At 42.1% G+C, this 24,363-nt stretch overlaps 2 protein-coding genes across 4 annotated transcripts; one reads left to right on the top strand and one right to left on the bottom strand.

Moving 5' to 3' along the window:
• The first annotated feature begins 202 nt into the window (after nt 1–202).
• Nucleotides 203–7,927, top strand: tfb1m (transcription factor B1, mitochondrial). 3 transcript variants are annotated; one of them, XM_031894086.1, is made up of 9 exons: nt 213–292; nt 439–525; nt 2,826–2,969; nt 3,643–3,794; nt 4,242–4,350; nt 5,151–5,302; nt 5,846–5,965; nt 6,694–6,821; nt 7,034–7,913. In XM_031894086.1, exons 3-9 carry the CDS (start codon nt 2,837–2,839, stop codon nt 7,278–7,280), a joined length of 1,041 nt encoding a protein of 346 aa, XP_031749946.1. In that variant the 5' UTR covers nt 213–292; nt 439–525; nt 2,826–2,836; the 3' UTR covers nt 7,281–7,913. The 3 variants fall into 3 exon arrangements, with proteins under 3 accessions (XP_012827224.2, XP_031749946.1, NP_001016494.1); XM_012971770.3 differs by having other exon boundaries at nt 203–521; nt 2,825–2,969; NM_001016494.2 differs by lacking the exon at nt 213–292 and having other exon boundaries at nt 495–525; nt 7,034–7,927.
• Nucleotides 7,928–9,051: 1,124 nt separating this feature from the next.
• crtap (cartilage associated protein) lies at nt 9,052–17,103 on the bottom strand. Its single transcript, NM_001016647.2, has 7 exons — nt 16,255–17,103; nt 14,391–14,540; nt 13,972–14,143; nt 13,603–13,731; nt 12,367–12,512; nt 10,979–11,062; nt 9,052–9,400 (listed from the first exon to the last, which is right to left on the bottom strand). Exons 1-7 carry the CDS (start codon nt 16,732–16,734, stop codon nt 9,350–9,352), a joined length of 1,212 nt encoding a protein of 403 aa, NP_001016647.1. The 5' UTR covers nt 16,735–17,103; the 3' UTR covers nt 9,052–9,349.
• Between the last annotated feature and the right edge of the window lie 7,260 nt (nt 17,104–24,363).

Here is a 24,363-nt window from a genome sequence, read left to right as displayed (position 1 = left end):
GGTGGATCTTGCATTCCAGTTTCTAGCCCCACCCAAAGCCACGCCCATTTTGGACAGAACGATCAAGCTCCGCCCTTCTACAGGGGAGTGGTGAAGAAACCTTTCTGGTATCTATCTCCGCCCACCGAGGAACGCCCCCTGGTTAGAACACGCAAACCCCGCCCCAAGCCAGAAGTCTGCGCCGCACAAGGAGAGGGGCGGGTCCTACTGGAGTAAGTCTCCGCCCCGTGAGAAACATTTCTGTCACAAAACGCTACACTTATATGCCGCATTTACAGCCGGGACAAAATACGTAAGCATATAACTGAGGGGCGGAAAAAGATAGTTTTATGTGAGTTATAATGTGTGTTTTCTATTATACTACTTGGAAGCAATTTTGAGTATAGAGACAGGGCTAAAGCGAATGAAGTTTGTCTCAGCTGTCTCCGGCTATACAAGGTCACATGACCGGAAGCAGCATGGGCGCCTGGAAGGTAGAAGCACAAGGAGTCAGGCTGTGATGGGAAGTGTTTCCTGCTGCTGCTGGTGAGTGGCTTGTTATGTATTATACAATAACAATGTTGTTATTATGGGTCAGACTGTGTCACAAAGCTGGTTAGAGAGTGCCACCAGTTGGTATCCACTCTGCAGTCCTCCAGTTGTCATTGCAACAAAATTCCCATGATGCTTAGCGACGCCCCCTAATAGAAATGATAATGGGTATATTGTTAGCTACCCCTGACTGACTTGTTAAGCTGCTATCAGTGCTGGCCGCTACTCTTGATTAAAAAAGATGCATTAGCCCAGGGTACTTTCTGCAGCCTGCCCCCCTGCCACCATCTTGCCAGCCCCCCCCCCCCCATGCAAAAACTGAAGCTGGGAGCAACATGCACAGTACTGAAATCATCAAACAAGTTCCAAACTGTACATGTGCTGACCCAGGGTAGTGCTGGGGTTGCATGAAAACTGGTAGGATGATGAAGGTGGAATGTTTAAAGGAACAGTAACACCAAAAAATTAAAGAGTTTTAAAGTAAGTGAAATATAATGTACTGTTGCCCTGCACTGGTAAAAGTTGTGTGTTTGTTACAGTAACTCTACTATAGTTTATATATAATAAGCTGCTGTGTAGCCACGGGGGCAGCCATTCAAGCTGGAAAAAAGGAGAAAAGGCACAGGTTATATACAGATAACAGATAAGCTCTGTAGAATACAATAGTGTTTTATCTGTTATCTGCTATGTGCCTGTGCCTTTTCTCCTTTGAATGACTGCCCCCATGGCTCCACAGCTGCATTCTTTATATAAACTATAGTAGTGTTTCTGAGGCAAACACCCCAGTTGTACCAATGTAGGGCAGCAGTACATTATATTGGAATTTCTTTTATACACTTGAATTTTTTGGTGTAAAGGTGGCCATACACGTGGCGATCTGACGATGTTTCGTACGACCATCGGTCGCACGAAACATCGTAAGATCCACCACACACCATTCAGGGCTAAATCGGCAGGTAAGGAGGTAGAAACAATAGGATTTCTACCTCCTTCTGCCGATTCAGGTCTGAAGGGAGAATTTTGGTCAGGCGCCTTCTATGGCGCCCGATCAAAATTTTCAAACTGGTCCGATCGGCGAGTCGTCCGATATCAGCAGCTTCCTGCGATATCGGTCGACTCGCCGACATGCCATACACGCACCGATTATCGTACGAAACAAGGTTTCGTACGATAATATCGGTGCGTGTATGGCCACCTTTACTGTTCCTTTAAGGAAGAGACGCTCAGCCCAGTTATAGCAGTTTAGTGATTAGAGTTTCTGGGCTCCAGTTAATTGATTTATCTAACATAAATACAAAACAATCTGATTATAATGACTGATTGTGAAACACACACAAACACTGTCACCTTCATCCATTTATACTTAACATTGCCAGACATATCCATTAGAGCAGTGGGACAATGGGGTGTTTTGTGGGTTTTGGCACCATGGACAGGCAGCTTTCTGCGTGACAAGCATTTGTATGGGGCTTTCAAGTAATGCAATAGCTGTAAAGGCTTCTCACACAAAGGGTGAAGACACTTGAAGCTACTTAGTAGCAGCTACTTGTCACGGCTACTACACTCTAGAAAATACCCTGCCATAGAGAATACTGAGAATTGCCTCTGCTAAAACACACGTAGAGAAAATTATCAGTAAATGATCAGCATTGTCTATTTTAGTAGCCACGACAAGTAGCTGCTACTAGTAGCTCTGTGTGTCTTCACCCTAAGCATTAGTGAATTGGTGGTGGTGCTGTGCTCCCTAGATACCTGGCTTGGTATCACAGAAGTCATACATCAACAAAACAGGAATTGCATAGACCGATATCCATGAGCAAAGGACTTTACGCAATCTTTATTTGTGCATTCTCTGTGGCTAAATAAACACTGGGTAAAGCCCTATGCTTTCAAGTGATGACCAACTTTCTATAGGGATAGCAATATCTGCTCATATTTGATATGGACAAAACCTGCATAATGTTTTAAAGCAAATACCACCGAGTCTGTGAGTATTCTAGCACACCATACCCAAAGCTCATGCTGAGATTTTGGAAGGAGCAGCTCTTTAGAACACGCAACGTATCTGAGTCTCTATTTGGAGAGAACGTTTTCCCTTGAAAATAACACCAAATCTATGGATGCAGACTCTTGCTTAATATACAGGGAAGTATATAGTTTGCTCTTTGTATTTGCACATTCGCCCATTCAGCGTTCATCATTGTAAATTCTCAGAAAAGTAGGCAGTGTTAAATTTAGAAAGTATGTATGCATGTATCCATATAAATATTCATTGTATATTGCTTGCATTTCAGTAATCCAAATCATGGCTACTCAGGGAGTACTGGCCAAGTATCGACTACCACCCTTACCAACCATTGGGGAAATCATCAAACTTTTTAACCTACGGGCAGAAAAGCAGCTATCTCAGAATTTTCTCCTAGATCTAAAACTTACAGGTTGGTTCTTCATTGAATGTTATGTTTCTTAGTGGGAGGTCTTGTCAAAACTTACTGAACCCCTTTCCAGCAGATGTTATTTGCATGTGCAAAACCAGGAAAGATTTCTGCATTTTGGCTTTGGGGGCACTGACAGTGCTGTGGAACTTCAAGAAGACTTATATAGACTTTCAGAGTTCCAAACTCTGTAACCCCTATTAACCAATCAGATGCTAGCTTTCATTTATTGTGACTACACTATGCCAGTGTAAGGTAAATGCTGTTGCTGTGGTTAATAGGGTCATGCCAAACTTTACTTATGTCTATGGAGAATAATACTGTTTGGTGTATCCAGAAAACTATACTACTATAAACAATGCTTACACGGTAAATATAATAAGAAAGTACAGCTGATATCATGTTTTCTAATCCAATGCTAGCTGTCTGAAAGGTTTGTATCACTTAATTTGATTGAGTTTAAATGAGGAATAGGGAATTTCAATGAGGAGATTGTATACACCACCATTTGTTTTACAGGAAATTTCAAGCATATTTAAAGTGTGGCCCATTAGCTATTAATCAAAGGCATGTTCAAGTATTCCTAAACAGAGTTAGAATGCTGGGAATTATAGTTAAACTACCCATCCCTCTTCTTTTTGCTTCAGTACAAGAACTGCATCTTTTCTTCTTTCAGATAAAATTGTGAGGAAAGCAGGAAATTTACAAAATGCTTACGTGTGTGAGGTTGGCCCTGGCCCTGGAGGGATCACAAGATCAATTCTTAATGCTGGAGTTGAAGAGCTTCTGGTGGTGGAAAAAGACACCCGGTTTATCCCTGGCCTTAAGGTGTGTGATATATTATAGCTGATGATGCACTATCCCTTCAGATAGACAATGTGCCCAACTGATATCCACGTGGCCATTATACAGTCTGAAATACTCTACCATCTGTTTATATGTAATAATGCTGTTAGACTGCTCAGTGATGGATAGTGTTCAGAATGTGACTGAATGGAAAGTGAAAGTAATTGTCTGCCGCTCCTCTGGGCCTTAGGCAGGCAATATATGATTGACAACTGGGATTTTTAAATGCTTTTATAATGGGTATAGATGTGTTAGTAAAAAATGAATTTGGGTTTCATGTTTAATTTGAGAAGCTTTTTATGTCTGGGTGACAGTTCCCCTTTAACCCCAAGTTTGTTATATAGATTAAATGTGCTGCCATTATTATCAGAAAGCAGGCATGCATGGAATATTTATTTCTGTTCCTTAACACTTATTTCTGTTCGCTAGATGTTAAATGAAGCATCAAGTGGCAAAGTGCAAATTGTTCATGGTGATATTCTCACATACAGGATGGACAGAGCATTTCCCAAACATCTTAAAAAACCCTGGGATGATGGTAAGTCACAATGCTAAATGCCACTTACAGTGTATATTGTCTTGCTTGTCTTCCCTGTATTACTCAACCTGCAACCACTGCCTTTATAAAGTCACAGAACCCATAAGTGACTTCTAATATCCTTATAATTTACAGTAGGGGGTACATTATTCCTTATATTATAATTCAATTATTCCTTATATTATAATACAATACTCTGTGTAAAGGTGGCCATACACGAGGCGATTTCGCTCGTTGTGCGATGAACGATTATATCGGCAAACGATCGTATGGCGATCGAGTTCCCATACGATATGCCATCCACGGGCAACGATAATTCGGGAAAGATTTTGTCGCATCATTATCGTAAAATACCTACGATCGTACATCTACGTACGATCGATGTCGGTGCTGGCAATCGTGACATGCACAGAGAACAATCGTTGAAAGACAAATGTCTGACACTCACACCAACTGGCAGATTTTATCGTTAAACGACCAAAATTTTTAAACCTGGCCGATCGATTTTGGGGACGATAATGTCGGCTCGTTTAGTGGGCCGACGATCGTTCGTACACCACCAACTATACGATAACTTAATGATAGCATCGGATCGTTCGGGAATCGGTCGTTTGTAAGTAAAAAATCGGTCCGTGTATGGCCACCTTAACTCAGTCTGTAGCCTTTGTGGCTCACTGACTTCTAATATTACAACTATATATTACAATAAGGGGTACATTATTTTCTACATGGCATCCAATTGACCAGGAGTATAGTTTTCTTTCACAGCTAATAATCTTTTCCTCTTTTTTTCCCTCCAGATCCCCCAAATGTACATATAATTGGGAATCTGCCCTTTAGTGTCTCAACTCCTCTGATCATTAAGTGGTTGGAACAGTTAGCAGACCGGACTGGTCCATTTACATATGGAAGAACACAGATGACTCTAACTTTTCAGAAAGAAGTTGCGGAGGTAAAGATCCCCACAGGATATTTGTTTGTAAATTAGCAAGGTGCCAGTCCAAAGTTTTCTGTACCACTGGAACCTATATATTAATGTCAGTGAAGATTGAGATTAGGGCAGTGACTGGGCCATGGCCCCTTTTAGATCCCAAGACATTCTGTTTTTATTTTGCATTGTATTTGAGGTCTTTGTGAACAGTGAACTGTGTCCTCAAGCTTCGGTTATAAAACAATGATCGAGATACAGATCCCCTATACACTTCATTCTTTCTTCTTTGCATGACATGTATGGGAGAGTGGCACAAAGGAACCCATCACACTATGTGAAAGTATGTTTGGAATTTTTCTAAAATCAGTGACACAGTTGCTATGTAACAGTTGCTAACAGGTTTTATGTTCAGAGGAGATCCCTGTTGGATTTAAAAATATAAACCAGTTATTGCTGAAAGAGTTGGATATCTGGAGCCCTGTTTGCTCAGAATTGTGTAACCTGGTACATTTGTACATGCATCTGCTCCATAATGCTTCTGTTTTTTTTTTCCATCTTCTACAGCGCCTGACAGCAAGTACAAGCAGCAAGCAGCGCAGTCGGCTCTCCATCATGGCCCAGAACCTTTGCAATGTAAAGAACTGTTTCACTATTCCTGGCCGTGCCTTTGTTCCAAAGCCTGAGGTATGCAAACATAATCTCCTGTGCTTTTGTCCTGTTGCACTTTCTGTAAATGTGAAGGGGGCTTTATTTCTCGCTAATAACTGTATAATCACTTTATGCCTGAAATTTCATATGAAAATTAAAATCCATCTATAGCTGCAGCCCTGTGACACTAAGAAATATAGAAACATAAGTATGATTGGTCTTTGCCCAGCAAGCAAGGTGCCCCATTGCACCAATCTAAACAAGGAGAATATTTATTTAATGACCGCACTGGTGCACCTCATGTTATGTTCAGCAACTGTATACTGCCAATTTTATTTTAGTTTGCATTTAAACAACCCCTTTGTGTAGAGAAGGATGGAAAGAGAGAAGGGAGAGTATTGGGGGTAAGCTTGGGGAAAGATATGAAAGTTAGGACCATTACATGATGACTGTTCCGTCATGAACTAGGTATTCCTTTATGGTGTCTGGAGCATGTTTAGAATGATACATTTGCCTCCAACCACTGACCCCAGATAGTATACTGTTAAAAAAGAGATTAAATAGAGGCGAGGGGGATCCAAAACACATAGCAGCTCACTCAAGAGACGGGGTTCTCCAATGGATTTTGTGTCTCCCAAGACTCACATGATTTGATTATAACTGGCCCACAAATATGTAGTATGCTGGCAAATTGCCCTGATTCCTAAGGAAGATACTGACAGCAGCATTATTACAACCTTTGTTTTTCACCTGCCCACTTTTAGGTTGATGTTGGAGTTGTGCATTTCACCCCTTTCATACAACCGAAAATAGAACAGCCATTCAAGGTGGTGGAAAAAGTCGTCCGGAGCGTCTTCCAGTTCCGACGGAAATACTGCCACCATGGAGTTTCGTAAGTGATCTTGATGGTCACATCTGAGACTTCTTTGGGGTTTTTTTTTTTTGGCATCTCCCTGTGAAACATGTTTGGTTTATTAGAGGCTCCTGTGCCCCTGTTAGAAGTGTGACCCAATGTATATGAAGTTTGGAATGTGAGAATTTTTACAATTACATTTTCTCTCTAAACCCCCCTAGAAATTCTTATAAATATTTTTCCTTTTGTAGAATCTTATTTCCAGAAGAAAGCCGCTTAAAATGTACAGAACAGATGCTAAGGCTAGCCGATGTGGATCCGACGTTGCGTCCAACTGAACTGACCATGACACACTTTAAAAAACTCTGCAATGTGTACAGGGAGATGTGCGACCAGAATCCCAATTTGTTTGCTTACAACTTCAGAGAGGAGCTTAGAATGAGAAAACTGCAGGGCAAAACCACAGAGGAAGGGGAAGAGGATGACTTGCAGCGATAAACAGAGCCCCGATCACACCTATTTGCTCATATACATGGTGTTTTCCTTTATACAGGTCAGTTGGATTTAAAGCTACAGGATTTTATTACATCGGCCTAATTTCTGTTAGGTATGGGTATAAATTACCATTGCAGTGCTTTGCTCTCAATTTATACATGAGCTCAGGTTATTTTTGAAAACATTACTTAGATTTTCAGTAGACAATGTCAAACTGCTGGTGATAAGGTTATAGGAAACTTAAGGGGACCTGTCACCCTAAGAAATAATTTCAAATTCTTTTCAGTTGTGTTTGGCAAGCTAAATAAACTTCACTTACACTATGCAAATAATATAAATCGTGTGTCCTTCAGTCTTGGAATTCACAATAACAGCAAGCAGGTGGGTGCCATTTTGTGGACATTGTTAGTAAGGCTTTACATAATACCAAAATCTTGTTTATGTGCCAGATTGAGGGGCCTGATGCACATGCCCATTCACTGGCTTCACAAATAAATTGAGAGGTGGGAGGGGGAAAGTGAAAATAATTGTCTGCCCCACCTTTATGCCCACCTTTAAGGCTTAGAGGCAAGGGAGGCAATAGATAATTGACAGCTGGGATTTTAAATACCTATATAATGGGTATGGATGTATTAATAAAAAAAAAAAAAGGAATTTGGGTTTCATGTTTAATTTGAAAAGGACTTTTATTATATTTTTTTTTTATGTCTGGGTGACGGGTCTCCTTTAATCTTGTATCTTTGTAATCTGGTTGACCAAATTGACTGTCCATTGGGCAAGGCGGCTTAAAATACGGATTCATGAGTTTTTATGGGGCATTTCAAAAGAAAAAGAATATGCTAGACTTGACCCACACTAAGGGGCAGATTTATCAAAATGTAAGTTTAGAGCTGGTGGGCCGCCAGTTGGACAGCACTGCCCTAGAGCAGTGATCCCCAACCAGTGGCTCAGGGGCAACATGTTGCTCCCCAACACCTTGGGTGTTGCTCTCAGTGCCCCCAAACCAGGGAGTTGTTTCTGAATTCCTGACTTGGGGGCAAGTTTAGGTTGAATAAAAACAAGATTTACTACCAAATAAAGCCCCTGTAAGCTGATAGTGTGCATAGAGGCCCCTAATAGCCAATCACAGCCCTTATTTGGCACCTCCATGAACTTTTATGATGCTTGTGTTGCTCTCCAAGTCTTTTTACATTTCACTGTGGCTCACGAGTGAGAAAGGTTGGGGACCCCTGCCGTAGAGCCTTGTTTCTTAAATTTGAGTTTGAGATTGAACATCATGCATTAACCCGATTATCTGATGAGGAATGCTATAAATTGTAGTCCAGCCACACCAGGGGTTCCAATGTGAAGAGATAGGGCCCTAGGACAGGTTCCTGAAACTGAAAAGGTTATTTTGAAGCCTCATTAAATGCATATATTTAGAACTGACATATGCATTCTATGGTAATCTTGAAGGGACTGGGGTAGAGCATTGGGGTGTCTGTGGGTGGGCTATACGATAAGACCCGTGACTATTGTCATCATTTGCCACAACTGCATCTAATGTAATGCCATGCATGCAAACCACATACTTCATGGCATCTGCTGTGACAGTTCTATACAAACAGGAAAGACATTGTAACTATTTATTTCACTTTAATCAAAATGGCTTTAAAACTCGGCATCCTCTTGGAGCCAAAGACTAATTGAGGTTTGAAAGTCAGTTTTATCATAAAATCCATGTTTGTTTCTATTAAATGAAACAAGGTTTAGAGTATCTTACAAAGTTTAGAGATTTTCGTGATTGATGTTTTTATTTATCAAATCCCATAAATAATCAGGCAAGTTCTGAACCATGCAAAAATACCTGCCGCAAAATTTTATTTCATTAAAGGAGTCCAGACAAATTGCAGGTAAAACATTGGCATGTCGATCGTCCATTCTTTTTTCACCGGAACACACATGATAACAGGTTCAAGAGTGAAACGTGTTTCAAATATTAAAGTTTCTGAAGGCGATTGTGTTCTGGGCAAGAGTCAAGAAGACATCCAAAGATGATGAAAAGGGACAGAATGTGACTTTCTAATGTATCCTCACCACTGCTCGGCCAACAAGAGTTCATCCAGATACTTGACAACGTCTCCCTGGAAAAAAGATGGCGAAGGATAATGAAAAGGAAGAACTTTGGCCATTTAAAGTGTCCTTTTCCTATAAACGCCTTTGTTCAACACAAGCACAACCAAAAGGACTTCAAAAATGTGTTCTGCTTACTCCTGTAATATGATGATATAATGGTGACGTTACTTGTGTCAAATGACTGCCTTTGTTAAACTCTTAAGCTGTTTGCTGTCAAATTGAATTTGATTTCCATGAACTGCAAAAAGCACTTGTAGACTTGTGGTTTATATGGGCATGGACCTCCTTGTGAATAGCCTAATGTTTATAGCAGGAGATACAGCATTTCCTTTATACATTTTATTTTTACCTAAAGACTGTAGGCATTGGAGATACTTTTCATTACTAGTAAATGCTGCATAGCAAACCAAAAGAAAAGGTTTCCATGGGCAAAACATTACCACAGGTGCTGATGATCCTCTTGGATGATGGTCTCGTACATACTTGTTCTTTTTGTTTCTATAGAGCTTAGGCCCTGCCCAACTGATATCTGCCTAGGTACCAAACTCGTTTTAAAATACCATTGAGGCAAGGACCACATCAACCAACTGATGCTCTCCTCTTCTGACAGGGCTGCATAGGTCTATGTTACGATCCAGTCTTTAGCCCAAAGAACAAATGTTCAGATGAGTCAACTGGCCGACCAGTTGATATCTATACACCAGCTGATATCTATACACATCTGTTAGATTTGATTTTTCTAACAACCTGTACAAATATGTTTATGGATGCACTTAAATAGCTACTGCAGGTTTTGCATCACCCGTGGGGCTACCAGAGGCCAGGTTAACACCAGGTCCGGACTGGCAATCTGTGGGTTCTGGCAAATGCCAGAGGGGCTCTTTAAGATGCCATAGACAGTCACTATTTATTAGGCTGGTGGGGAGCTGTTTAGGCCTCTGTGTACTTGAGTCTATTTTGAGTCCCAGTCCAGACCTGATAATCTCCAGTACTGCAAGTGGCTTCAATCGTGCCCTAATTGCAAGCTCTTCTGAGCAGAAGCATAATATGTTTGTTGTATTCACCCTTCCTATGTACACTGCTGCGGAATAAGTTACTAGACTTTTTTTCAAATATGGATGTTTTATGCATGTTTTCCCCTAAACGGTTGAATTTTGCACTGCTGTGCCTTTCTTTCCTGTTTTTGCAAATCGCTGTGAAATGAGCATTGCACATAAAAATTCACAAATGGTAATAAGATGTTCGTGTGAGTGCATTCCCACTGTGCCTGTTTGTTCCAGGTTTGCCAAATCCGTTTTTTTACGCCACCAAAGTTGTGGCATAATCCGGACATTCGCACAGTGAATAAATATTCAGAATTATGTTTGCACCAATCTTGTTCGGCTTTATAAATATAAACATGGGCAGGGCAAATGTGTTCACTGTGTAAATAATTCTGCACAGCATGAACTTATAAATGAGCCCCTGTATGTCATAATGATGTCATATTATCAAAACTCAAGCCATGTCATTTATATGGTTTTATATCATTATAAAACCAGTCCTAGGCACAGTGACCAATGGGCTTAATGCGTTCGTAGACTTACCTCATCATTGTCTCCAAGTTTCTCCTGGGCAAAATCATAGAGTTTTCGCTGCATGGTGGTAACATTATAAAACTTCACTGCTTCCTGTAAAATGTTTAAAAAAGATGCTTGGTTGAAGGCTGTAAATTCTGTCTATTTTTAATATCTGATCTACTTTTGCTTGCAAAACTATCCATTCATTTGTACTGCACTACAATGATTCAATGTTAGTTTTTATGGATAGCCAGGTATCAACTTCAGGTACATTTATTATATATTATAAATATTATATAAAATTATATTCATTACAGGAGGCAGCCAATAACCAGGGAAAACTTCTTCTATATCTTCTATGTGTTCCTTAGTAACGTTATCAGTTGCTTAGTTGACACCTTTGTTACATGACTCAATGAAACTTGTTGCTATATGAAATATTGCACCTCCTGTTTTTTAGTACAAATATCAAAGCCTTGTGCCTTTAAATGGTCACAGAACCCCCAGAGACTTTGAATATCCTTATAATTTATAGTAGGAGGTTCATTATCCCTTATAATATATGAGTGATACTCAGAGTTCCCTGTATAACTCAGCCTGCAGCCTTGTGCCTTTATATGGGCACAGAACCCCTCAGTGACTTCTAATATCCTTATCATTTACAGTAGGGGGTACATTATCCCTTATAATACATGAGTGATACTCAGAGTTCCCTGTATAACTCAGCCTGTAGCCTTGTGCCTTTATATGGGCACAGAACCCCTCAGTGACTGCTAATATCCTTATCATTTACAGTAGGGGGTACATTATCCCTTATAATACATGAGTGATACTCAGGGTTCCCTGTATAACTCAGCCTGCAGCCTTGTGTCTTTATATGGGCACAGAACCCCTCAGTGACTTCTAATATCCTTAGCATTTACAGTAGGGGGTACATTATCCCTTATAATACACAAGTGATACACAGAGTTCCCTGTATAACTCAGCCTGCAGCCTTGTGCCTTTATATGGGCACAGAACCCCTCAGTGACGTCTAATATCCTTATAATTTTCAGTAGGGGGGACAGTACATTAACCCTATATAATACATAAGTAATACTCTGACTACTTAAGGCAGATTTAAGATGGCAATTTGGATACTTCAGACTAATTTGGCAGATTATTTTCCCATATAGGTGAGCATATTGGGAGAAAGATCTGCTCATTTTTCAACCTCACCAAATAAGCAAATAGTCAGGTGTAAACCTTTAGAGTTACACTTGCCTTCTCCATAAGTACAGTTGCCTGCTTAGACTCATCATCTGACTTGTTATATTACTTCATGATTGCTACCAGAGTAATAATTTGGAGGACTTGCTGTTACCCAGTAGTTAAGGGAGGCCTAAGACAGGAAAATATTGCTTATGCCATCTCACCGGTCGGGGCTTGAAGTTTTCATCACTGAGTCCCCATTTGTCCTTGTGGTACTGGTAGTAGACCATGTTCTGCTTCATCACTTCATCTTCTGGGTCAAAGAGCAGGTAACTTGCCACACACGGAGCAGCATTTTTCACGTCATTTACTGTAGGATAGTGAAATCTTAATATTACATACCCTGATATTAAGTTTTCCCTCATTTTACACCATTTTTTTAGTCCCACCAATATATAATGCATTTCCCTGAATTTACATTTTCCCGGATTTAACTCAGTTTTCTACTGTAATATGTAATAATGTCAGGCCTGCTGGTTACACCTCTGCTTCATACTAATGAAGTACTATGTACTATTTTTACACCGATGTTGGGGCTTCAGGTGATATTCTGCTCCTTATTTGTGCCTTTTTAAAAGACTTGTGACAATGCCACAGTTGCTGTGGCCACCATCTCTCCGTTGCCTCCTTGTCCTTTGCCTAGGGTCCAGACTCGCTTTTATTTTTTGAGAAAGCGGGCCATAAGACTGAAAGCTAAGAGTTATGCTCTGCTCTTATTTTGGAGTGCCAGTGCCATTGAATCCTGCTCAATGATCATTGGTATAAAGGTGCCAGCACTGCTGCATCACCCATGTGTATGTTTGGCTGGAGAATCGAGAAATTAAATGGCCAAGTACCGACTGTGAAGAGCCATTCTATAGTAGAATCACTCAGAGTGCAGAAGAACCATGCTCAGTGTCACCACCCAGCTACAGCCGGGGCCAGTATTGACTGATGCTCATCGTTCTCCTGTAAGCCTCTGGTTCACCCTCAATGCATGCTCTGGATCTATCCCCTTCCATACTTAAACAGAACCTCTCATAGAAATCCGACAGGCCAACCCCTATCCTCATAATCCCCACCTCCGTTACATCATAGTCCTTTCCCTTTAATTGATTACCTAGCTTCCTCCATGTCTGGTTGGTAAGAAGCATTTTTCTTCAAAGCAAGTCTTTTTGGTTATCATGATGGTCCATCACCATTATCGTTTTACCATTTGGTGCTACAGATTAGTTAAATTCAAATTAGATGAAGTGGTGCACACTTTTAGTACAGTACTTCAGCCATAACTATACAGAATACAATAGGGACAATAAATAAGCTGTATAAGCAGCACAACAACCCCTTTATAGGGTATTCCAGATCTGAAGATATAGTTGTGACCCAACTAAATATGATGTCCAACTCATTCCAATACTTACATTTATAATAGGCGTACTGTAGATAATGGTACATGGTGGCCACAAATTTCTCCACCACATAGCCGCCAATCACAGGTGTGAGATAACTTTCACACTTGAGTTTGCATTTCAGCACTTCAGTGTAATGGTCTGTGAGAGGCGAGACAAGAAGTAAATGAAAAAAAATGTTAAGAAAAAAGTGCTACAAATATGGACAATATCATGCGGCTAAATAGATTGTCTGGAACCTCTTCCAGTAGAGTTGTTTAGATTGACACAGGCATTACTGGTCTGTCAGCCTCAGCTATCATGCAAACATAAGGACAGACGTTTGGAATGACATGTCTTTATAAGAGGTGTTCTGAGATGCCTGATCCTTTGTTTACATACCCGCTACCGAGTGATAAAAGTCTTTAAATGTGTTGATTTCCCTGGATCCTTCACAGGCTGCAATGCATTCCTCGAAGGTCTTAAAGAAGTCTGGCAGGGCAAGTTCCATATCGGAAATGGATGTTCTCCAGTTCTCTCCATTGTAAGCCCTCACTGACCTGATGAACAAACTCTAAAATGGGGCAAAAATGGGAAAATATTCCTTATCAGATGTATATGCACATTTGTTTTTGTGTATAAGTAGCATGCATGGCGAGTGAGCTCCAAGGTTAGCACCATCTTGCCCTGTTGTCTTTATGCTACTGGCTTTAGTTAAACTTTCTGATGCCATCTTGCCCTACTATACCCACAAACCCATTGTCTTTCTATTAAAACTTCTGTTCTTATGGGTGTCTCCCTGTGCACAAGGCTTCTGTTACCTCGTATGCTTTGGATTCTAGATCCTTGATGTGTGTATCAGAATCTGGCATGCTCTTGTAATAAGCCATGTTTCTCTTCATCATCTCATCTTCTGGGTGCATCAGCAGGAAGGTGTGCGCAGCTGCAATTGCCTTAGCTATGTTGTTTGTCTGCAACAAAGAGATGAATGTTAATGTCAGAAGGTTCCCTGTTCGTGTTGTAAGAGGTGGTTACACAGTGTGTAGGGTTATACTCTCTCTTTCCAAGAGGAATCAGTAGCCTGTGGCTTTGGTTTTTAATTCTGATTTTGTTGAGCCTTTGTTCTTTATATAAATTATATCATCTTTGGCTGTGTATTTAATGACATTTATGTGCCTTCCCTGGCTTAGCTGTTCCCCTACTCTATATCCTGACCCTGTTCTGTTACCTGCTTTATATTACAATCTTGGGCTTCCTTACTACCTGCTTTGTGGCATCCCCTCAGTGAGTCTATCTACTCTTGTGTCACCACCCCTGCCTGCCTATCTGTTTAGTGCCCACCCCCCAACTTGCCTGTCTGAATGTCTGCTTCATGTCACTTCCTCAGCCTCTCTATCTACTATGTGTCGCCACCTCAGCTTGCCTGACTATCTATTTGGTGCCTCCTTAATGGATCTCCTGATTAACTACTCTATATCAGCATCTTTGGTTGCCTAACTACCTACTCCACATCAACACCTCTGTTTTTCTGACTATTTACTTTATAGCACCGCCTTGTGGTTTCTGACTTGCCTGTTCTGTTTCATGTTCCTTGTCACTTTCTTGGCCTAAATGACTTCTTGTTCTGGGCCACCACCTTAACCTTCTTGGCTACCTGCTTTATGTCACCATCTTGGCCTTCATGATTATCTGATAAGCCCAGAATATATCAAAAACTTACAGTTCCTACTGGCACCAATTTTGTCACACCTTACTAAGCATGTACAATGCCACTAACACCGTGGTGTGGGCTGACCAATATCAAAAAAATATGGATGTCAGTGGGACAGTCTGACCAACATAGACATCTTTACTGTCACAGAGCTCCTGCTTCTATATGATATAAAATGTACTTAATGCTGTGGTTGGCATTGGTCCCTTGCAGCGCTGGGCACCTGGGTTTGATTCTGCATGAGCTACATAGATTTTGTATGTTTCATGCTTCGTCTTTGGGCTCCTACCATGACCCAGTAACATACAGCCAAGTTAGGTTTCTCAATGAGCTAGGCCCTGTGATGAAAAATTGTAAGCTCCATTGGAACAGGATAAAATGGATAATAACAGAAAATAAACCCAGGATTGTTTGGGCTTCAGCCTAGTGTGAAAGGCATTCAGAGAATGTTTATTCAGAGAGGCAACTAGAGGACACTAAGGCTAATGCTATAGGGAGTGTTTGCAATTTGTGATGGCCCAGTGTGTACTCACACCTGGCTCTGAGTGCAAATAAATCACTGTAATCACACAGTGTGAGCAGGGAGTTCTACTCCTGTGTTTGCATTTGAAGAGGGCTGTGCCTACAATGATAGGCACATGAAATAATACCCCATTTATACTCAGTTAGTGGGAAACAAAGCAACCAGGCACATGTAAATGGACTGTGTATGATATAAGGGTTGATTCCTGGTGGTGCATAGGACAATTGAGCACTACCAGGTACACATGCAGCTCATCAGCGCCAATTTCAAGCAGGAGCGGCAGGCATCTGCCTTAGCATGGCGGATTTTAGCCATAAAATGCTACCTGCTGATTGGTTGCTATGGTTTACTAGACCTGTACTACACTTTGCAGCTGTTGTTGCATTAGCACCCTGCCAGCTACAGCATAATATGTGGGAAGGATTATGTGAAACACATTTTAGCACAATACCTTGAAGTAAGCGTACTGTAGGAACTTGTATGGCTCTCTGCTCTTGAACTCCTGTAGGGTCTCTCTGCTTGGCTGGGACTGTCTGAAAGCCGGTAGCCCCTGCTTACATCGCTTCAGGCACTGAGCCCTCATAAGCACATCTCCAAAAACCCTCAGTTCAGGGAATTCACTAAACCGACCTCCCTCAGTGTCCCCAGGGCCTGCAGGGCTGTGCTGGATTTGAGCAGAGGTGCAGTTGAGGTTACAGAAGGCTTCGCTGTCCTGCAGCAGCCGGTACAACCTCAGGCTGATCTCCAGATAATGAACAGTCTCCGGCCATTTCTCACTGGTGTACTGGTCCAAGCTATACCTGTAGGCAGACTCTAGCGGCATCAGTTCATCCCGGGGGTAACTTCTGAAGCTGTATCGTTCATACTGAGCTTTAACTAGTGCAACAGCCAGACAGAGAAGGGTAAGGCCACAACGTGGGCCCTGGGCCATTATGGTGCTGATCCAAACAAATGTTACCGGCAAACTTGTTCTTCAGTGCAGTAGTTCTGCCCACACACAGACACTTCACTTGGCTCAAATTAGTTCCATGCACAAAAGGAGTTCTGGGCACACAGTTTGCTCCGTGCACATCAATTTTCCCAAATCAGATTTGCTGCTACTATGAGAATCGGGCAGAAATCACTACTGAAAATTGGAACAAGAAATTTAGAAAGATTACCCAGTGCACTTCTGGCTTTTCAGCTTTTGGCTCTCAAAATCTTCCTCTTGGTATTCCCTATGGGTTTGTCGCTCTCTCTTGCTACTTCTTGGATTTGCTCGATTTTGGGTTTGTTTGTGATTAGGTTTCTCTAAATGTTACTTTTCTCCTTTAAACTCCTCTCCAGTGCTGGTGCTGTGGTTCCTGGGATGTGTAAGTACCACGTAGCCAGGAGGAGGGGCGGCACTGGAGGGGAAATCTCTCCCAAAAAAAAGTTTGTGCCTGTTTCAGCAGGAGGAGGAGGAGGGGGGGGGGGGGGTGGTCACATTCCAGAGCCGCCTTCTGTCTGAGTGTGAAAGTGGCCAAGCTGGGAGATTGCTTTACGACCCTCGCTGAGTGGGGAGGGGGGGGAGCCACTCCGGATGAATTCAGTGAGGAAGACTATTGCCTTGCCTTCAGAGAATATTTTAATTTATTTTACATTTGAATATGTTTCCTCTGTGGCATAAAACAACTTTGTGACTTCAATGCAGGACATAGATGAAATGTACAGCTGTTGTTTTGGTTTTTTTATGCACTTTGACTTATTTCTCTTACTAAGTAGAAAATGTACACATTTTAAACTGCCATGATGTTTTTTTACCTTTCCCTGCTAAGCTTTCTTATCTTTCTGCTAATTCGAATCCTGCAATGAATTACTAGAATCACAGCCATAAAGCAGGACGGCTGCTTAAAATGTATATCCGATAGAATAGTGATCCCCAACCAGTGGCTCAGGGGCAACATCTTGCTCGCCACCCCCATTGATGTTGCTCCCAGTGGCCTCAAAGCAGGTCTTCATTCTTGAATTTCTAACTTGGAGACAAGCTCTGGAAGTATAAAGATTGTCGGTACTACCAAACAAACTACCAAACTGTAGGCTGCCGATCCACACAGGGGCTACAAAATAACAAATTACAGCCTTTTTGGGGCACCCCCAGGAATATTTTTCATGCTTGTGTTGTTCCCCATCTTTTTTATATTTAAATGTTGCTTATGGGTTAAAAAGGTTGGGACCCCTGCGATAGAATATGTGCCACTGTGACAGAATACTCTGTTATAAAGATAGCTAGAATCTCAGCCATAAAGCAGGGCAGGACTGCTGCTTACAATGCGTATCAGATAGGATCTGTGCCACTGTGACAGAATGCTCTGTTATACAGATAGCTAGAATCTCAGCCATAAAGCAGGACAGGACTGCTGCATACAATGGGTATCAGCTAGGATCTGTGCCACTGTGACAGTATGCTCTGTTATACAGATAGCTAGAATGTCACCCATAAAGCAGGGCAGGACTGCTGCTTACAATGGGTATTAGATAGGATCTGTGCCACCAGGGCCGCCATCAGAAATCACAGGGCCCCTCACAACAAAATTTTCTGGGCCCCCCCTCCTCCCACACCCCCAATGGCCCCTCCTATCAATACAAAGAACATACAGACTTTGGTAGCCAGGGCCCCCTAAAACTTTGATAGCCAGGGCCCCCTAAAACATTGGTGGCCAGGGGTTATGTTTTGCATTGGTGCCAGGGCAGGTACCCCCTAAAACATTGCTAGCCAGCCCTGGGCCCCCCAAAACATTTGTGGTCCTCCTCCAAATTACTCATACTATGGCCCACTCCTCGCTGCTTCCTTCCGCCTCCTTAGCTCCCCCCCAGCATCCTCCTGCTTCCCCCAGGCCCCCCCCAAGCATCTTCCTGCTCCCCCCAGGGCCCCCCCCCAAGCATCATCCTGCTTCCCCCAGGGCACCCCCAGCATCCTCCTGCTTCCCCCAAGGCCCCCCCCAAGCATCCTTCAGGGCCCCCAAACGTCCTCCAGCTCCCCCTTCCCTTCCCCCCAAGCATCCTTCAGGGTCCCCAAGCGTCCTCCAGCTCACCCCAGCGGGCTACTGCTTTCTTCCACACCTGTGGTGTCCTCCGCTATGTCCCGCAGCTCCCGCTACTTCTGCGCTTTTATAAGGTTGCGTCCCATGCATGTGATGTCAGTACGCACAGGCACAACCATTTAAAGGACAATGAAAGGTTAATATAAATTAAAAGTAAGTCTAAAGGCATTCTTTTTAAGTACTTACTGCATATCTAAATTCCCAGATCCCTGCTTGCTTCTCTGAGATATGGTGCTGGCAGCCTACAGCAGTGTGAAGCCTACAGTGACATCACTGAAATCTCTCTCCCCTTCCTGTAGGTGCCAGCGGCAGCCTTCCTATTCTCTGAGCATGTGTGTAACTTGATCCTGTTTCCTATTCTGAGCTACACATGCCCATCAGCCAATCAGAAGCGGATCTGAGGGAGGGAATGAAACACATGTGCAGTATGAAGCAAGGAGGGAAAGGAAGGGAGAATACCTTTTTAGAGATGGCTGCCTGTTCTAGAAAATGTGAAGTAAGTGTGACTGAGTAAATATTTGATTAGGTGAGCCAAAAGTGTGGCGTTTTTACTAAACAGGAGGACTATTGGGCAGTATGCTTTTTAAATTTTGACTTGCATTCTCCTTTAAAGCGCAGAAGTAGCAGGGAGCCACGGGACAAAGCGGAGCACGCCATAAAGGGTAGGGCCCGGACTTGATTAAAGGGGGCCCGAGCTAAAGAAACTCTAGCGCGGCCGGGCCCCCTTTAAAGTTAAAAACGCCCGGGCCCAGGACGATCGTACCCCCTGTGCCCCCCTGATGGCGGCCCTGTGTGCCACTGTGACAGAATGCTCTGTTATACAGATAGTTAGAATCTCATCCATAAAGCAGGGCAGGACTGCTGCTTACAGTGGGGGATCAGATAGGATCTGTGCCACTGTGACAGAATGCTCTGTTATACAGATAGCTAGAATCTCAGCCATAAAGCAGGGCAGGACTGCTGCTTACAATGGGGGGGGATCAGATAGGATCTGTGCCACTGTGACAGAATGCTCTGTTATACAGATAGTTAGAATCTCATCCATAAAGCAGGGCAGGACTGCTGCTTACAGTGGGTATTAGATAGGATCTGTGCCACTGTGACAGAATGCTCTGTTATACAGATAGCTAGAATCTCAGCCATAAAGCAGGGCAGGACTGCTGCTTACAATGGGGGGGATCAGATAGGATCTGTGCCACTGTGACAGAATGCTCTGTTATACAGATAGTTAGAATCTCATCCATAAAGCAGGGCAGGACTGCTGCTTACAGTGGGTATTAGATAGGATCTGTGCCACTGTGACAGAATGCTCTGTTATACAGATAACTAGAATCTCAGCCATAAAGCAGGGCAGGACTGCTGCTTACAATGGGGGGGGGGATCAGATAGGATCTGTGCCACTGTGACAGAATGCTCTGTTATACAGATACCTAGAATCTCAGCCATAAAGCAGGGCAGGACTGCTGCTTACAATGGGGGGGGGGATCAGATAGGATCTGTGTCACTATGACAAAATGCTATGATATAACGATAGCTAGAATCTCCATATATATACCATAAAGTATATCTGTTAGACACCTCCAGTAAGTTCAATTGCTAAGCTTAGACCCCATGCTGGTACTCCTCTTTGCTATAAAACTATCCCAGTTGAAATGCCCTTGCCCACCTCACTGCTTTCAGTGGTTAGCACTGTGGCATGCTTTACAATAGCTCAGAATGGAACTGTAGCTTATTTTTTTATTTTCTTTGAATATACTACCCTCTAGAGGCCATTCTTTCAACTTCATAATTTTTCATTTACAAAATAACATATTTAAGTTTACCAACAAAAAGCGATGATTTGCTCCAGTGTAGGAACCACAGGAACCAATCAGCAACAAATATTCATTAATCTCACACAGTGAGGAAAATTGTTAGCAGATTAGCCCTAATATGTTACAACTGCCGTAAAAGTTTTATCATTTGAGAACTCAATCTATAAAAAAGATTTTTTTTTGGGGGGGGGGGGGTTGGCACCCCTTATGATATAGTGGAAGAAATGTAGTTTCTGTTGTCCAACCCCATACAGCACCCTACCACTGATGTGTTTATGGTCTTGTTATCTCTCAAAAACTAGATTTAAGGGCAAACTGTGGTTACGTGTTAGTGACCCCTTGCGCCATGTATGTACTGTTCGTAATGGGCTAATTTCTGATGAAAAAGCTGCATCTTAATGTTCTTTACAAGTTGAATTTTTATGGTGTGGAACACAGAAGACCTGGTTAGAAGGGTAAAGTTCACCCTTTTGGCCTTACACCTGAATAATATGTAACTTGCAAAGCCGGGGAGAGGTTTTATATGCGGGCAGGAGGTTTATTGGACAATTTATTGGTATTTCAGCTCTTCTTAGGACTGACCAGGTTCTCACATGCAGGGTAGTGCTCTCAGCTCTTTTTTAAAAAAGTACATACAAGGGTTCCTTAATTAATAAGGGTTATAGTATAGTAAATAGTATAGGCAAAGTCGGTTCGGGGGCCGCATCAATGAGCCGATGCAGTCCCCGATCCGACTAGATTTTTAAACCTGCCCGATCGAGATCTGCCCGATTTCAGGCTAGATATCGGTCGGGCAGTCCCATCAGTAGTGCCATACACGGGCCGATTAGCTGCTGAATTGGTCTAAGGGACCGATATCGCCAGCTAGAATCAGCCCGTGTATGGGGACCTTTACATAGTGGATTTAACTTGCTTGTGGTAGCCACAAGAACCATGAATATCCTATAACTTATATCCTTATATATGGTGCTTGGTGATGTCATCAGTTATAATCGGTGCTAAGTGATGTAAATTCTGTCACATGACTCACTGTATCAAATATTACTAAAAGCCACAGAGTTATGTGACAAATAGAAAAACATTCTGTCTGTTGTCTCGTGCTTTTTATATAGTCAAGTACCTTGGTGACATCTAATATCCTTATACATTACAGTAGGGGTTATTTTACCCACTGTAGTCATTATTAACCTCTTGTTATGTTCTAGCATATTGTTACCCATTTCAATATGTGCTATTCATAGCATTGTAGCCAGAGGATGTCCATCTTGTTACCTGTTTCTTATAGTATTAGACCCAGCCCTTAGCCAACAGGTCTGTGTCACTTTCTACTTACAAGCAGTTCTCCATGTTACCACTTAGGGGCAGATTTAGCAAAATGTGAGTTTAGAGCCACCCTTGTTCTTAGTCATTCCTATGAGATTTTTACAAGCATATTTATCTATGGGTGAGTTCACTAACTGATAAATACGCTACTTCAAATCCCATAGGAATGAATAGAATGTTGGTGAGTTTTCAAGTATTAAGCTCTAAATTCACATTTTGATAACTCTGCCCTTTAATAATAATGTAATTAGTGACTTGACCATCTTTTTGTTGTGGCCTATAGGTCTCCCTGTTCTACGCATAATGTCATAGCTTTGCTAATATCCAATGTGTTGCTCATAATTTTGAAGTTTGGAGCTCTACATCTTGGTGCTGATAATGCTGTATCTGGCAGGGCGGCATTATGTAGCTTGGGATTAGTAATCTTGTGGATCTCCCTCTTAAGGTTCTACCTCTTTTTACCTGGAGCACTGCAGCCACTAGTTCTCCATCTTGGTTCAGGAACCTAATATTATTGCAGAAGTCGTGCCTCCATACTACCTTGACTCTTAATTTTCTAGCAAGAAGGAGTCCATCTTGTCACCTTCCACTTATAATGTTGTAGATAATGTTATGGGCAGTTATTCTGTTCTATCCTATAGGTCTCCCATTTCTACTTATAGTGTCATAGCTTTGCCAGTATCCACCATGTTGCTTATCATTTTGACTTTGCAGAGCTAAAGTCATGACAATGCTCTATCTGACAGATTGGCACCATATACATTGGAACTATTAAGCCAATGGATCTCCTTCTCAAGGGTCTACCCCTTTATACCTGGTGCAGTACAACCAGCAGGTCTCTATCTTGGTTTATGAACCTGATATTATTGCAGACGTTGTGTCTCCATACTACCTTAACTCATAATTTTCTAGCCAGAAGCAATCAATCTTGTCATCTGGCACTTATAATGTTGAAGGCAATGGTATGAGCCAAATATAATGGAGAACCTCTATACCTAAAAACATGCAGTTCACAGTGGCTAAATAGTTGAATCCAAGTCTAAACACTGAAAACCTACGAAAAGCCAATATTGTGTAATTTTCCACTTATTGCTCTCAGGTGCTCAGAGAATTTAAACATTAGCTCAATTCCTCCTCAATAACTGATACAGGAATTCTTGTGAATTTTAATGAAGTTGAGGTGACTCCATGTTCCAAGAGGCCAATGGTTTGTGGAATATTCTAAAGTGAGGGCAGGATATTACATAACTGCACAATGTACTGGGCAGTTATATTGCTCCATTCTAGAAAATGATTCATTAAAGGGATTAAGCGGATTGCTGTGCAGAGGGCAGGGGTGTGGGTGCAACCAGTTTTCTGCTGCCTTCTCAGCTTTTCAAGATTTTCATATTCATTAGTGCAATAAGATTATGGGGGGCATTTACTAATGTTCAAATTTAATTTTTTTTCTCAAAATTCTTGTTTTTTTTGTGCTTTTTCAGATAATTCAAATTTAATACAAACCATTGATGTTCAGTGTTCTCCTGATGGTGGACTCATGAACATCAACATTCGCCAACGTGAGGCAGGACTTCAGTTGCTTAGAAATTACCCTGGGTTCCTTTGTAACCTCTCGGCTATTAGACGCCTTTCAGTTGGAATTATCTTTAATAGTCAACCACTTCTGGGTAGGGTAACAACAGTCTTAAATTTCCTCCATTTGTACACAGTCTGTCTGATTGTTGATTGGGGGAGTCCAGACTCTTAGGGCTCTGGCACACGGGGAAATTAGTCGCCCGCGACAAAACTCCATGTTCGCGGGCGACTAATCTCCCCGAGTTGTCATGACCCGCCATCCCACCGGCGAACATGTAAGTCGCCGGCGGGATGGCACACACGGCGGCGCGATTTCCCGAAAAGACTCGTGAAGACACACAGAGCTATTAGTAGCAGATATTTGTCACGGCTACAGAAATAGACAATGCTAATCATCTACTGATAAGTGTCTCTTCGTGTGTTTTACCAGAGGCAATTCTCAGTATTGTCTATGGCAGGGTATTTTCTAGCTTTTAGTAGCCACTACTAAGTAGCCCTGTGTCTCTTCTTCCTAAGCAATAGTCTTGTACATTTCCCAGCTTCATGGGCATTAAAAACTCTTTTTCTGAGGTCCTCAGACACTTTCTTTTTTGGGCTACATGGCCCAAAAAAACCCTTGTACTGTATAGCAATGCGGAATACAGAGGCGCTCTTTGGAGCAGCAATCATTCAACACTATTCAAAACTTGTTGACAATAGTGAGGCTTGTGGAGAAAATGCATGCTATATTATACCCATATAAATCCCATACTTGCACCATTTGACTTTTGTTGTGTTGCACCTAGT

The sequence above is a fragment of the Xenopus tropicalis genome, chromosome 10 (assembly GCF_000004195.4).
Source record: "Xenopus tropicalis strain Nigerian chromosome 10, UCB_Xtro_10.0, whole genome shotgun sequence".
Classification (NCBI taxonomy): domain Eukaryota; kingdom Metazoa; phylum Chordata; class Amphibia; order Anura; family Pipidae; genus Xenopus; species Xenopus tropicalis.
The sequence above is the reverse complement of the archived record's forward strand: the minus strand, read 5'-3'. Positions and strand labels throughout refer to the sequence as shown.

Coding starts and splice junctions, on each gene's coding strand:
- tfb1m (NM_001016494.2), top strand. CDS start 2,837: ATGGCTACTCAGGGAGTACTGGCCAAGTATCGACTACCACCCTTACCA. Junction 3,795..4,241: donor GGTTTATCCCTGGCCTTAAG/GTGTGTGATATA, acceptor TCTGTTCGCTAG/ATGTTAAATGAAGCATCAAG. Junction 6,822..7,033: donor TACTGCCACCATGGAGTTTC/GTAAGTGATCTT, acceptor TTCCTTTTGTAG/AATCTTATTTCCAGAAGAAA.
- crtap (NM_001016647.2), bottom strand. CDS start 16,734: ATGGCCCAGGGCCCACGTTGTGGCCTTACCCTTCTCTGTCTGGCTGTT. Junction 14,541..16,254: donor TACAGTACGCTTACTTCAAG/GTATTGTGCTAA, acceptor TCTTTGTTGCAG/ACAAACAACATAGCTAAGGC. Junction 14,144..14,390: donor TAGAATCCAAAGCATACGAG/GTAACAGAAGCC, acceptor GCCCCATTTTAG/AGTTTGTTCATCAGGTCAGT.